Raw genomic sequence first — 16,517 nt, 5'->3', positions numbered from 1 at the left:
CCTGTGTGTGTTCCCCAGCTACCGGACAGTGGTCAGACCCTCCTATAAGGTGGTGTACCGTACCATCAACTCTCTGGAGTGGAAGTGCTGTCCAGGCTACAGCGGCACGGCCTGTGAAGAAGGTAAGAGGGCAACAGAGGTCAACATCTTCTGGGATTTATGCACTTACAGATTTCTCTGTTCTTCTCCAGCTGAGCACATCTCTGTACTTCTCTGTACATCTCTGTACTTCTATGTACATCTCTGTACTTCTTTGTACTTCTCTGTACTTCTCTGTACATCTCTGTACTTCTCTGTACATCTCTGTACTTCTCTGTACATCTCTGTACTTCTCTGTACATCTCTGTACTTCTCTGTACTTCTCTGTACTTCTCTGTACATCTTTGTACTTCTCTGTACTTCTCTGTACTTCTCTGTACATCTCTGTACATCTCTGTACTTCTCTGTACATCTCTGTACATCTCTGTAAATCTCTGTAAATCTCTGTACTTCTCTAGTTTCTGGTCCCTGTAGTGCCTTTCTCTCCTCTCTCTGCATCTCCCTCCCCCCTCAATGCTCACAACTGAAAACACATGAATGTGAACAGAACAATGAGAACATGAGATTTTGGTGCGAGGAGAGAGAGACCAAGGAGGTGATGGTGATTAAGGGCTGAGGTAGTGAATCCTAGGCATGTGATATGTAGTCCTGGAGCCTGGTTCTGACGCAGCTCTGAGCGGGGGCCAGCCCCTCAGCCATGTTGTGGTCGGAGAAACCATGAAGACCAGACGGCTGCCAGGACTGCCTTAGCTCTCCCCCACTTCCTCCTTCTTTCCACTCTCACTTCAACCTTCTCACTCTCTCTCGTATGGTTCACTTTCTCACTCTCAAGTTTGATATCGCTCTCATTTCTCTATTTTTCTGTCATCCCTTTCTTCCTGTCTGTAAGTTATCTTTTCTCACTTATCTCAAGTTCAATAATGTATCTTTGTCTTCGTTCCATTCCCCATTTCAACATATCTCTCTATCTCTGTGTTATCCAGTATCCCCAGTTCCTCACTGTTAGCCTCTTAGGGGTTCCTCAAAACTAATAAATGAGTAACATGGATAATCACTAGGATATCCCTCTGTTTGCCTGCATATCAATACACTCACTCGCCAGTGGTCTAGAGAAACCTCACATCAGCATTCTAGGGCAGAGCCAACAGCCTCCAGTTTATTAATCTTTTAGGTTTTTTAAGTGTCCAACTTGACTGTTATTGAATTGCATGGTTTTGCGTTTTATGGTCCATCTACAAGTATGGTTTCATCCCCTTAAAATGCCAACACTCTGTTATTGCTATTCTGATCCTTTCAACTCCAGTAACTCCCCCTGCCTACACTCCACACACACTTCTCCTCACACCACTCACCCAGAACAGAGCCTAATAATTTCCCTTGGCGCTGGCTGGCCCCCTGTCTGGTGTAGAGGGTGGAGTGACTGTTTGCCTCAGGACCCAGGGCTGATTACAATAACCCTTTACTGTGATAAAACGTTGAGTTCTCAGTGGTGTTGACATGAGACTACTGTTTCCCTCACCAGCCAGCCCACTCCTCCCAGGTGAGCTAACAGTCTCTCTAGGGGGCTCACAGGGGCCCACTACCTGCTGAAGGGTGCTTTAATAGGGCCTCATTTGGGAGAAATTACCCCACTTTTCCCACCAGCAACCCCTTTACACATGTGCCTAGGGCTGTGGTGGTCACGAAATATAGTCAGCTGGTGATTGTCAAGCAAATAACTGTCGGTCTCACGGTAATTGACCGTTAATTAACATAACACATTTAGCATCTCCTGGCTTCCACACAGTGGCCTACAAGCCACTTTTGGAACATCTACATTTTGAAAAGTCTAATAAATCCATATAATATAGCGGCTTTCTTCCTGGGAAGGTGAGGCGGACCAAAACGCAGCGTGGTTATAGTTCATGGTTCTTTAATAAGAGACACTTAACATGAACACAACGACAAAACAAGAAACGTGAAAACCCAAAGCAGTCCCGTGTGCCACAAACAATGACACAGGAAACAATCCCCCACAATCAGAGACAACGATAAACACCTGCCTCTGATTGAGAACCAATTCAGGCAACCATAGACTTACCTAGACACCTAAAAGAACACAACCCCATAAATCTACAAAAAACCCTAGACAAGACAAAACACATAAATCACCCATGTCACACCCTGGCTTAACCAAAATAATAAAGAAAACAAAGATAACTAAGGCCAGGGTGTGACAATAGCTTACACCTTCACAATAAATCCATTCTTTATTTTAGACAAGTCAAAAGAAGCATGATATGAAGAAAATGTAGTCTATTTCAGAAGAACAAAATAGCATACTCTGAGATGTCCTTATGTTAGGTCCTGATCTGGCTAGGCCAAATGGCTTTGGGCTATACTAGTTCATTTAGCAGACAAGATTTGCTTAGAATCTCGTGGCATTATTTGATATTATTTTATAGTATGAAAAATACAATTGAACAAAGCTGAATTAGATATCAAGGATATTTTCTCCAAAAGATTTGAGGGACTGCGCACATGCAGCTATTCTGGGTTGAGCAGTTAACGAAGATATACGTACTCCGATATGCTTCATTTTGAGTTATTAATGTAATTTTAGTTGTTCTACATACGTTGGGCTATATGTTTTGATTTTCAATACACTGTAATGCTGCGTGATGCGACTCTAATTATTATTTGGAAAAAGTTTCTTGAAGGGCATGTGCTCTGCTTTGTTTTTTTTTGCGCAGGCTGTACACACTCAGTCTCTCATTCACAATTTGGCAAGCACTTGATAATGCCTTCACAGCGGCATCCCTTATTTGTGGATGTAATGCACCCTACAATAATCCATGCTTTTTTAAGGCCAATGGCTGTGGTGCCCTTGGCCCGGAGTGCTGCATTGTGCCCTTCTCCCTGAGTGCTGCACGCTCTGAAGCACCTCTCACTCACATGGCTCTCCATCCGTCTTTTTTTTTTTTTTTTTTTTTTTTTTAACCTTTATTTAACCAGGCAAGTCAGTTAAGAACATATTCTTATTTTCAATGACGGCCTGGGAACAGTGGGTTAACTGCCTGTTCAGGGGCAGAACGACAGATTTGTACCTTGTCAGCTCGGGGGTTTGAACTCGCAACCTTTCGGTTACTAGTCCAACACTCTAACCACTAGGCTACGCTGCCGCCCCTTTCTCACAGGCTACAAGTGAAGACAGGCACATCAGGGATGCAAATACATGCGTCCTAATTCAATTCCGAGGTGCATATTGAAGATATTGGAAGAACTGTCCACATTTACTTTTCGTCAGCCGACAAGATGAGTAGGCCTAACGAACAGCAAAAGCACTAGCCTATGTCAATCTACTATCCCCCAAAGTACAAAAGTCAACCCATTCTTTTCAGTGCGAGAAATAAAAATGCCAAACATAATCTGGGACAGTTGTGGGATGCGATGGATCCCAAATGAATACCACTAGCATCAAAAATAATTTTTATGCAATGTGGCTGACACAATATCAGAACGTTTAGCTTGAAATGTTGATAAACTATTTCTTCACATTAGAAGCGCAGCAATGTGTACATGGCAGGAGGCTATAAGCGCAGCAATGCGTACATGGCAGGAGGCTATAAGCGCAGCAATGCGTACATGGCAGGAGGCTATAAGCGCAGCAATGCGTACATGGCAGGAGGCTATAAGCGCAGCAATGCGTACATGGCAGGAGGCTATAAGTGCAGCAATGCGTACATGGCAGGAGGCTATAAGCGCAGCAATGCGTACATGGCAGGAGGCTATTAAGCGCAAATGTTCCATTAGCGGGAAAACACTATTATCAAAAGTGACCGCAAATGTGATTATGCATGTAATGGTGCATTTTTATGGTGAAAATTATCTTCCCCAAACTTGAAACTCGCGTGCTGCTTATATACTGTATATACACACACACCAGTTAGGCTCTACTGTACACCCCTTGTATTGTAAAGCAGATTAATGTGCTTAATTTTAAGAAGTTTTTTGGCCACTTTAGTTGTGATACAAACCTTATCAAAAAATATAGCCCTACACTCTACATGAGGTGTGCCACTATGATTAGAAAAAGTTGCAAAAAAAGGCATTGTTTCTTTTGCTGGGCATCATTCATTCTAGATTCAATCTTGTCTTTACATATACTAAATAATATATGTGTGAAATTTGTTTTGATTTAGAATGGACCATTATCATGCACCTGTCTTGAAATACATGCCCTCTATGCACTTAAATAGCGAATGGAGGATGCTTTTCCCATGGTTTATTTTCATGCCAGCCAGGTAGCCTGTATTCCTGTTGTAAAGATATGCAATGTGCTTAATATTAGGAAAGTTGAGAAATAAAAATAGTAGGTCTAGCCTATAGAAAGCTGATCAAATCAAATCAAATCAAATGTATTTATATAGCCCTTCGTACATCAGCTGATATCTCAAAGTGCTGTACAGAAACCCAGCCTAAAACCCCAAACAGCAAGCAATGCAGGTGTAGAAGCACGGTGGCTAGGAAAAACTCCCTAGAAAGGCCAAAACCTAGGAAGAAACCTAGAGAGGAACCAGGCTATGTGGGGTGGCCAGTCCTCTTCTGGCTGTGCCGGGTGGAGATTATAACAGAACATGGCCAAGATGTTCAAATGTTCATAAATGACCAGCATGGTCGAATAATAACAAGGCAGAACAGTTGAAACTGGAGCAGCAGCACAGTCAGGTGGACCGGGGACAGCAAGGAGTCATCATGTCAGGTAGTCCTGGGGCACGGTCCTAGGGCTCAGGTCCTCCGAGAGAGAGAAAGAAAGAGAGAATTAGAGAGAGCATATGTGGGGTGGCCCGTCCTCTTCTGGCTGTGCCGGGTGGAGATTATAACAGAACATGGCCAAGATGTTCAAATGTTCATAAATGACCAGCATGGTCGAATAATAGTAAGGCAGAACAGTTGAAACTGGAGCAGCAGCATGGCCAGGTGGACTGGGGACAGCAAGGAGTCATCATGTCAGGTAGTCCTGGGGCATGGTCCTAGGGCTCAGGTCCTCCGACAGAGAGAAAGAAAGAAGGAGAGAATTAGAGAACGCACACTTAGATTCACACAGGACACCGAATAGGACAGGAGAAGTACTCCAGATATAAAAAACTGACCCTAGCCCCCCGAGACAAACTAATGCAGCATAAATACTGGAGGCTGAGACAGGAGGGGACAGGAGACACTGTGGCCCCATCCGAGGACACCCCCGGACAGGGCCAAACAGGAAGGATATAACCCCACCCACTTTGCCAAAGCACAGCCCCCACACCACTAGAGGGATATCTTCAACCACCAACTTACCATCCTGAGACAAGGCTGAGTATAGCCCACAAAGATCTCCGCCACGGCACAGCCCAAGTGGGGGGGGCCCCAAACCCAGACAGGATGACCACAACAGTGAATCAACCCACTCAGGTGACGCACCCCCTGCAGGGACGGCATGAGAGAGCCCCAGTAAGCCAGTGACTCAGCCCCTGTAATAGGGTTAGAGGCAGAGACTCCCAGTGGAAAGAGGGGAACTGGCCAGGCAGAGACAACAAGGGCGGTTCGTTGCTCCAGAGCCTTTCCGTTCACCTTCCCACTCCTGGGCCAGACTACACTCAATCATATGACCCACTGAAGAGATGAGTCTTCAGTAAAGACTTAAAGGTTGAGACCGAGTTTGCTTCTCTGACATGGGTAGGCAGACCGTTCCATAAAAATGGAGCTCTATAGGAGAAAGCCCTGCCTCCAGCTGTTTGCTTAGAAATTCTAGGGACAATTAGGAGGCCTGAGTCTTGTGACCGTAGCGTACGTGTAGGTATGTACGGCAGGACCAAATCAGAGAGATAGGTAGGAGAAAGCCCATGTAATGCTTTGTAGGTTAGCAGTAAAACCTTAAAATCAGCCCTTGCTTTGACAGGAAGCCAGTGTAGAGAGGCTAGCACTGGAATAATATGATCAAATTTTTTGGTTCTAGTCAGGATTCTAGCAGCCGTATTTAGCACTAACTGAAGTTTATTTAGTGCTTTATCCGAGTAGCCGGAAAGTAGAGCATTGCAGTAGTCTAACCTAGAAGTGACAAAAGCATGGATTAATTTTTCTGCATCATTTTTGGACAGAAAGTTTCTGATTTTTGCAATATTACGTAGATGGAAAAAAGCTGTCCTCGAAATGGTCTTGATATGTTCTTCAAAAGAGAGATCAGGGTCCAGAGTAACGCCGAGGTCCTTCACGGTTTTATTTGAGACGACTGTACAACCATTAAGATTAATTGTCAGATTCAACAGAAGATCTCTTTGTTTCTTGGGACCTAGAACAAGCATCTCTGTTTTGTCCGAGTTTAATAGTAGAAAGTTTGCAGCCATCCACTTCCTTATGTCTGAAACACATGCTTCTAGCGAGGGCAATTTTGGGGTTTCGCCATGTTTCATTGAAATGTACAGCTGTGTGTCATCCGCATAGCAGTGAAAGTTAACATTATGTTTTCGAATAACATCCCCAAGAGGTAAAATGTATAGTGAAAACAATAGTGGTCCTAAAACGGAACCTTGAGGAACACTGAAATTTACAGTTGATTTGTCAGAGGACAAACCATTCACAGAGACAAACTAATATCTTTCCGACAGATAAGATCTATCCCAGGCCAGAACATGTCCGTGTAGACCAATTTGGGTTTCCAATCTCTCCAAAAGAATGTGGTGATCGATGGTATCAAAAGCAGCACTAAGGTCTAGGAGCACGAGGACAGATGCAGAGCCTCGGTCCGATGCCATTAAAATGTCATTTACCACCTTCACAAGTGCCGTCTCAGTGCTATGATGGGGTTTAAAACCAGACTGAAGCATTTCGTATACATTGTTTGAGCCTCCTCTTTTTAGTAGAGGCCATCCCTCTGTTTTCTCGTACAATTGCATAGCCTACAGAAATGTTGCACAACATGAGGTCATGGGCTCTCATGAAGTGTTTGAATCGATTACATTTGCTTTGATGACAGGGTTATTAGAGAGACAATATAGTGCTGAGTACCAGGCTGTTAGCAAGATTGGTAGGCTATTAATAACCATCAGCAGCATCAGAGCTTGGAGAAGCCTAATTACCGTGACTGCCTTCATGAGTCGTGACAGCCGGTGTGGCGGTAACATGGTCACCACAACTGCCCTACATGTGCCTACACATGTTGACACAAGGTGTACCGGTGGAGGCTCCTCAGAGGAGGAAGGAGAGGACCATCCTCGGTGAATTTCATAAAAACACAATTTTTAAAACATTGAAAAAGTTATACTTTTCAGATAAAATGATACTAAATAGAATCACGTCACCAAATAATTGATTAAAACACACTATATGGCAATGAACGTCTACAGTAGCCTCAACAGCACTCTGTAGGGTAGCACCATGGTGTAGCCGGAGGACAACTAGCTTCCGTCCTGCTCTGGGTACATTGCCTCAATACAAAACCTAGGAGGTTCATGGTTCTCACCCCCTTCCATAGACTTACACAGTAATTATGTCAATTTCCAGAGGAGGACTTGCATTATGAACATGTTGTCCACCCAATCAAAGGATCATAGAATTAATATAGTACTGAAAGCATACGCTACAGCTAGCTAGCACTGCAGTGCAGTGCATACAATGTGGTAAGTAGTTGATTCAAAAAGAGAGAAAGACAAAAGTTGAACAGTTTTGAAAAAATCAATTTCTTCCAAAATGAAGGAGAAGCAAGTGAAAGATAGATACATCATTAACTTTCAGTTTCGCTTACTTAGCTAGCAAATGCAGCTAGCTTGTTTAACCTACTCAAACACCCTGCTCAAAAATAACGATGCTATATTAGCTAGCTGGCGATGACTATCCAACAAAACACGAGAACTCTTCAAAATCAAGGTAAGCTTTTGGTTTTACTAATTTATTGCTCCCGGGGCCTGCCGGTGTAAGAGCTAAACTGCTTACTGACTGTAGACTGTAACGTTACTGTAACGTCTATTAGCTATGTTGACTATGACGTTACTTTAGGTAATATGATGACAACGATGTAGGCTGTGTGTAGTGGTTATGATATGGTTTGGCTTGGAAAGTTTTTTTCGCCTGGTCACATACAGCTGATGTGTTGTGCATTGAAGTCTACAAGCGAAGGGACAAGGTGATAGGAGGAGAGAAGGAATACAACTCTGCTATGAAAATGAACTGTGAAATGTGATCAGAGGTGTATTCATTCTGCCGATTCTGTTGAAAAGAGTTTCTTAAACGGAAGCAAACATATCTACATTTGTCGAATATAAACTCTCGTTTGCAACTGTTGGACTACACCTTATATCAGCTAGATGCAGGAAACTGTGCAAGGCTGTGTTTTTTTATTTTAACTAGGTAAGTCAGTTAAGAACAAATTCTTATTTTCAATGACAGCCTATGAACAGTGGGTTAATTGCCTGTTCAGGGGCAGAACGACAGATTTGTATCTTGTCAGCTCGGGGGTTTGAACTTGCAACCTTCCGGTTACTAGTCCAACGCTCTAACCACTAGGCTACCCTGTCTGTCCATGTGTCACTGTCTTTTACCTTAAATGTATCTCTCGACCTATGTGCACCTACTTTGTAAACTTTCATTCATAGGCTAGGTTGTAGCAACCTCGTGATGACTAGGGACATTTTTAGTATCATGTAGTAGCCTAAACCTCTCGCTGTTACATTGAACTAGATGAATGGGATATGAATGACAGTCATCCAATATGCTATAAATATAGGCCATTCACATGAAAAAATAAATTTTAAATGTCACTGACCACCACTGAGGTGTACATATGTCAGAAGCCCTCTGATACAGCATATGAGACACTCAAAAACTCCCACACATGCATGGACAGACTACCGAGATACACACACACACAGAAAGCACACGCACGCACGCACGCACACACACACACACAGACACACACACACACTGTCAAAAGACCTAGAATTATCCAGTTAAGTAGTACTAGAGGGCCATGGTGGGGGTTTGTCTGGGGGGGTTGAGACAGGGACAGGGATGCTGAGATTAGACACTTATGAGAGCGCCGTTCCGGTTGTCTCAGATCACAGCGCTGAGTGGAAGTGTCAGTTCCTATTCAGAGAGCCCTACGATGCAGCGGGTGGATAGCATCCAGGACCGCTGTCGGGACTGTGTAGGAGAGGCCCCTGCCAGCACCCAACCTGATACCCCTCCTCTCAGCCCCCTCTTCCCCTACCGTAAGGACAAATAAAAACCAGCGACACTGGATGATTGGAGATGGGACAGCACATGCACAAATTGTTGCCATAGTGTTGCCAAGGGAAGTTAGTGCAGCATTCTCAGTTGATGCAGCATTCGAGTGCGAGGTCAAAGATGAGCTGTGTGTGACGTTGTTGTGATTGTTAGGCTCTAGATTTGCGGATACATGGCCTAGAGAATGTATTTGTGTGTTTTAGAAACATAACATAGATGTATGTTATTAATTATTAGTTGAAGTGGACATACGGGATATATCTTTGGTCTGAATTGAACTAATGTGATGTCCTGTTCTCTTGATCTATGACACATTCAAAGTTCCAGTTAAGAGTAGTCTTAGGTGTTCCCCCCTTCCTTCCATCTACACACTCCCTCTGCTGCCTGTCTGCTGTCTGCCTCTCACAGACTGTGGAAAATGTGCATGATCCTTTGATTTACTTTACCTCCCCTAACTTCTCTGTACTGTACCACTACCCTGACTGACCCCCATCCCAGGGCTGGTCTGCATTACTGCAGCCATCACCACAGCAGACAGGCCAGCTGCAAACTGGGACTGGGACTGGGACTGGAACTGGGACTGGGACTGGGACTGGGACTGGGACTGGGACTGGGACTGGGACTGGGACTGGGATTCTCACTGGGAGGGTGAGAGTTAAGGTGAGACTGAATGATGACAATCCTCCTCACTCAGGAAAGCCAGAGCGGTGAGGGCGCTGTAATCGTAGCGTTGATTGTTGAGGGTTGTTTTCACTTTTGTTCCTTCACTCACTTAGCTGAGTTCTTTCCCTTAAATGCGTGTACTCTCTGACCTTGTTAGGTGCTTTGGAGTTTGGTCCCCTGCCTGTTGTCAGAGTGTCTGACTAGGGTCCAGTCTGTCTGGTGTGTCTGACCTAGAGATAACACGTCTCTGTTTTAGTTTAGAACCTCTTGAAGTGTTTCCCCCAGTCCCAATGGCCCGGGGGCAGAGTGCCCAGACCCAGGATGAGTGAGTGAATACTATTGGATGGGTTCAAGTCACTCCAATCAGAGGATCCCGTGGGATCTGTGGCCCGTTGGCTCCACCACATCCAGCCCATGGGCTCCAAAAACAAAACATTACATCACACACAGGCTGATAACAGACAAACCCACTGAGTCAGAGAGAGTCTATGTGGAGTAAGATAACACTGTATTGAGACAGCCACCCCTCATATTTCTCTCTGTTTCTCAAGCCCCCAACCAAATCTCAAGCCCTGGCTGAAATTCCAAACCAGTGGTGTAATTACCTCATCGTAATTGTTTTCTATGAGGTTGGGGAGATATTGTCTTACTGCTGGACCTTCAACACAATGTCTTTATCTCTGATTGAGCTTGAAAAAACATCTAAGTATTTGCAGATGGAGGCACTTTTATAAACTGCCAGAGAACATGGATATAATGTATGCCTGGATCGCATCACCCTTCCATGCAACACAACTCTTGTTTTCACTGGGGATATCCCAAGTTACAATATATCAAATAACGCTATCAAAATTATACCCCATTTTATTACAACAGAATTTCAAACATATTCTGTATTCCTTATATTTGATTATGACATTGGAGTTTATGGTTGACTTCAGGAAGCATAGAAGGGAACATACCCCGATCCACATCAATGGGACTAAAGTAGAGAGAGTCCACATCACCGAGGACTTTCATGGACCAACATCACCACCTCCCCTGTCAAGGCGCAACAGCGTCTCTACTTCCTATGGCGGCTGAAGAAATATGGCATTCTGCCCCGGGTCCTCTCAAAATGCTACGGCTGCATCATCGAGAGCGTCCTGACCGGTTGCATCACAGCCTGGTACGGGACTTGCTCTGTCCACGAAAACAAGACCCTCCAGCGGGTGGTGAAGACGGCCTACACCCCTGGGATCGTGCTTCCACCCATCCAGGACATCTACTGGAAACGGTGCCCGAAGAAGGCCGCAGCATCATCAAGGACCCCACACCCCAGTCACAAGCTGTTCACTTCTTTACCATTGGGCAGAAAGTATTGGAGGTCTGATACCAACAGGCTCAGAGACAGTTTCTATCTGCAAGCCATCAGACTGCTGAACTGGACTGACCACCTGCTCGATTCTCCGCATCTTAGCACACATCACAGCTGCTGCTACCAGACTCTTATCTTACTGCTCAATTTATACTCTTGCCCCCCATCCCCTCTTCTCCAATACACCTGTAAATATTGGATTTTAAATCGTGCCTTCCTGTATTATACTGATGCTAAAATGTTTATTATATTCTACTGCCATTTACTTTATGTTAGTATTCTTATGTTTTACTATTTCGTATTGCTGTTACACTGTTGAGAAGGAACCTGCAAGTAAGCATTTTGTTGGACGATGTACGCGATGCGTATCCCGTACATACAACTAATGAACCTTGGAACTTGTAATGGAGGTCATAGTCTCCCTGGCATATACGCTGTGATAGTATTCCTGTCTCCCTGGCATATACACTGTGATAGTATTCCTGTCTCCCTGGCATATACACTGTGATAGTATTCCTGTCTCCCTGGCATATACGCTGTGATAGTATTCCTGTCTCCCTGGCATATACGCTGTGATAGTATTCCTGTCTCCCTGGCATATACGCTGTGATAGTATTCCTGTCTCCCTGGCATTCCTGTCTGTCTCCTGGCATATACGCTGTGATAGTATTCCTGTCTCCCTGGCATATACGCTGTGATAGTATTCCTGTCTCCCCGGCATATACGCTGTGATAGTATTCCTGTCTCCCTGGCATATACGCCGTGATAGTATTCCTGTCTCCCTGGCATATACACTGTGATAGTATTCCTGTCTCCCTGGCATATACGCTGTGATAGTATTCCTGTCTCCCCGGCATATACGCTGTGATAGTATTCCTGTCTCCCAGGCATATACGCTGTGATAGTATTCCTGTCTCCCCGGCATAAACGCTGTGATAGTATTCCTGTCTCCCCGGCATATACGCTGTGATAGTATTCCTGTCTCCCTGGCATATACGCTGTGATAGTATTCCTGTCTCCCTGGCATATACGCTGTGATAGTATTCCTGTCTCCCCGGCATATACACTGTGATAGTATTCCTGTCTCCCTGGCATATACGCTGTGATAGTATTCCTGTCTCCCCGGCATATACACTGTGATAGTATTCCTGTCTCCCCGGCATATACGCTGTGATAGTATTCCTGTCTCCCCGGCATATACACTGTGATAGTATTCCTGTCTCCCTGGCATATACGCTGTGATAGTATTCCTGATTCCCTCAGGTCAGGTGTGTTAGTTGGCCTCCTGCCCGTTTCCCCTGCTGTGACTGAGTTATGTGAGGATAGAGTGTGAGAAAGAGAGGATGACAATGGGAGGTTCCAGTTGATATCACAGACTGAACATGATTTATAAAGACAGACACGTGAAACAACACAACACCGGGCAGCTTACCTCAGGAGGGGGCCGCAGGCAGCACATTGAGACATTAGGGAGGCAGTGGAGGCTGCTGAGACACATAATAATGTCTGGAAATGAGTTAATGCAATAGCATCAAACACATGGAACCCATGTGTTTGACATATTTGATACCATTCCACTCCAGCCATTACCAGGAGCTCCAGCCATAACCAACCTCCTGTAAAGGGAGGAGGTTTTGCTGAATTAGTGCGGCTGAAAGAGCCCCATCAAGCCATGTTTCTCAGCCAAGCGGAGGCTGCTGTTTCTGGGCTGCAATTACGGCGTGGCCGAGAGGCAGAGGCTCGGCATCTTTAATAAGCCGCAAAAATGTAATCTGTGTTTTCACAGCTCAGCTCGGCTTATCAGAGGCCTACACTCTAAGCCCCTCACTTTAAACATCGCTGGGCTGCAGCTTGCCATTAGCAAGGGGAGTGTGAGAGTACGTGGGGGCTGGTGTGTGTGTGTGTGTGTGTGTGTGTGTGTGTGTGTGTGTGTGTGTGTGTGTGTGTGTGTGTGTGTGTGTGTGTGTGTGTGTGTGTGTGTGTGTGTGTGTGTGTGTGTGTGTGTGTGTGTGTGTGTGTGTGTGTGTGTGTGTGTGTGAGAGAGAGAGCGTGCGTGCGTGTGTGCCTGCGTGTGTGTGTGCGTATGTATACATGAGTGTATATGTGTGGGTGGGAGAGCGAGGTGTTGAGCATTTGTATGATGAAGGATGCAGCTGTTAAGCGTGATTAGCCATTTTAATGACTGTAGTTTTTAGTAGCTGTAAGTGGAACGACCCCAGTGTGAGGTCACGGGTGTGGGAGCCGCACGAGACCAGTTCCTCTCTCTCTGAGTGCTGACCACTCCCACTCCTCTTGGATCACACAAAGGAACACTGTCAAAAACAACATATTATGACCCAACATAAAGCCACCACTTTCCAGAGCTGTCTCTGAAGTGGCCCTTCTCTCTCCTCTCAACCACCCCCCTGGTCCCACAGTCGCCTTGTTTGCATTAAACAGGTTTTAAAACCACTGGAACACTGACACGTGACATACACATACACATACACCCAAACACACTCACACATACACATACACGCAAACACACTCACACATACACATACACCCAAACACACTCACACATACACGCAAACACACTCACACATACACGCAAACACACTCACACATACACCCAAACACACTCACACATACACGCAAACACACTCACACATACACACTGATTTATTTAGAAGGAAACGTAGACACACACGTCACGAATTGCACACATAAGCACTTTCAGATGCACACACATACTCCTGCACGTACACGAACACACACTCACCGTCAGCCACAAAACACTATTAGCACAGACACACATAGCCATGAAGGAATACTATACATCCACACAGACAGGCATGCTCCCAGCCGTATGCAGACAGGCCTGTGCTGCGGAGATTCATGGCTGTGTAAATGGCAAGCGACAGCAGCACAAGTGCTGAGCCCAAATTGGAAGCAGCTGAAGCCAGGCAAGGCAAGGGGAGGAGAGCAAAGGGTCCCAGATGAGATTAGAGACGAGAGAGTCCAGCCCCTGGCACCTCGCTTCTCCACTCAGAGGGGATTAGTCACAACAGTCATTCATTACCATACGACACCAGCCGATTTATTAGTGGGACCAGCCATCAATTAACTAAAGCAAACAGGGGAAAGGAAGCTATTTTTCTCTCTGTCTGTTTTGCGAGCTACTCTGTTGTTGTGTGTTTGTGCTCATTTGTTAAGATGGAAATGGTAAAGAGTTGTTTTAGACTATTTCAAAGTATATCTTAGAGGAAACCAACTATTGCCACAGGTCAGATGAAGGTTGAGATTCCCTGTGCAGCAGGACAGTTTATTTATGGTTTCCCTGGCTTCCCTGGAGTCCCAAGGCATTGTGGATTATTGAAAATCATGCTTCTTCTTCTGGGGAAATGGACCCAGCAGGCAGAGATAGAACTGTGTGCATGCCTGCCCTCTCCACCACGCACTCACACACACAGACAGACACACACACACACACTCCTGCCCTAGCCCAATGGCAGCCACTATGCGCTCCTCTGTACCCAATAAATGAGAGGCATTACCTCTTACCCTGCAGTTTAACATGACCTGTGTGCTGCTGTATGAGTGACCCACAAACAAAGGACTATCAATGAGCATACGCAGAAAGGAGGAGAGGCGGGGGGAGAGTGGGGGAACAAACATAAATTGGGTTTAAACATCTAAAAGAGAACCCGTCAGATTATTTTTGTTTTGGGTCAGTGCTGCTAATGACCTCACCCTGATCTCCCTGTGTTCGCCTCAGTTCTCAGGAGAAGCTTGTGGTGTAAAGAAGGTCAGCCATGGTGTGGAATTGTGCTGCAGCCCTCGACTGTCTCTGCTCTACATCCTGACTGAGTGATGTCATCAGTGGTGTACTAGGTCTGTCTGATGTCCCGCAACCCCTCAGAGTCTAAACCTATTACATTTACTGTAGCTTTGATGGATTATGACAAGGCCGTGAGGTATATTTCTAAATGTTTTGACATCGTTGAGGCTGAGACAATGACAGCATTAATGGGACTGGCCTGTGCTCTCAGGGTGCTGGTGGTAATGTGCTGTACATCCCTGATGAGTTCACCTAGCCCAGCGCTGGCTCCCAATGGGATTGCCCTCCCTTCGTCTGTGGATCTCTTTCACGGAAGGACCTCCACTCATTCCCTCAAGTTGGGGCGGCGCACAATTGGCACAGCATCGTCCGGGTTAGGGTTTTGCCAGGGTAGGCCGTCATTGTAAATACGAATATGTTCTTAACTGACTTGCCTAGTTAAATAAATTAAACCTAAACTATCTTTCCTCTTTTCTCAATCTATCTTCTACCTCTCTCCTCACCTTACCCTGTCAGTCTCTCCACTCACTTCTTCTCTCCTGTCTTCTTGCATCCTCCTTCCTCGCCTCTCCTCTTTCCTCTTATCCTTTCGTCTGTTCCTCTCTTATCTCTACTTCTCTCTTCCCTCTCGCTGTGCAGTGCGTCAGTCCTGGCTGCTTCTCAATCGTCCACACTGCCAACTCTCTCTCTGACTGATCCCTTTATTATTTTATTACAGCCCTGGGCAGCTGCAGATATTAATCCAAATTAAATCGAATTATGCCCCTCCCTCCTCCTCTCCTCTTTCCTCCCTCCCTCCTGCAGTTGTCCAGATGCTGCAAAGCAAAATGTTTAGTATGAAACCAGCATGGAAACTATGCTAGCAGTTGCTATGCTGGTGCTGTGTATCATAGTGTATATGCAGTATCTGTTTGAGGTTTTGCATACTCCTAGAAGTCTTAATTGTCTGATTGCACATTCGTCATCTTTACATGAGTTCATAAACATATACGACGCCACATGAAAGGGACTCAAAGAATTGTGGTCCAATTGGTGTGGATTGAGAAAACCAAACCATGCCTCCCACTACTACACTCCCCTATCCCAAACCACAGACAGACAGACAACCACAACAAAGCATTGGGCTGCGGTGGATGGATGGGTGGTGTTCAAGGACCTCCCAAAACCCATCGTCTTGCTGTTCCTCTAAAACCCAGTCCTTCAAACCAAACTGGATAAAGATAGACTCAGGTTGCAGTCACATTGCTATCCCCACTCTGCCTTTTGTGAACACTATTTACTGTTCCTCTCCTCTCGCCTGTGTATGTGGTGGACTGAGGTGGTGCTGAGTCAGAAAGAGAGAGGTTTGGTGATGTTTGTGATTCATTATGGGTTGGAGCTGGAGAAGGGGTTTTGGAT

At 45.4% G+C, this 16,517-nt stretch overlaps 1 protein-coding gene across 3 annotated transcripts in view; it reads left to right on the top strand.

The window, feature by feature from the left end:
* Positions 1 to 16,517, top strand: part of LOC124036365 (EMI domain-containing protein 1-like) — a 100,528-nt gene that overhangs the window by 19,802 nt on the left and 64,209 nt on the right. For all 3 annotated transcript variants that reach the window (XM_046350867.1, XM_046350866.1, XM_046350868.1), the window contains one exon: positions 19 to 122. In XM_046350867.1, coding sequence (XP_046206823.1) covers positions 19 to 122 — 104 coding nt within the window. The remainder of the gene's footprint in view (positions 1 to 18; positions 123 to 16,517) is intronic.

The sequence above is a fragment of the Oncorhynchus gorbuscha genome, linkage group LG05 (assembly GCF_021184085.1).
Source record: "Oncorhynchus gorbuscha isolate QuinsamMale2020 ecotype Even-year linkage group LG05, OgorEven_v1.0, whole genome shotgun sequence".
Lineage (NCBI taxonomy): Eukaryota > Metazoa > Chordata > Actinopteri > Salmoniformes > Salmonidae > Oncorhynchus > Oncorhynchus gorbuscha.
This window is presented reverse-complemented; position numbering and strand designations above follow the sequence as displayed.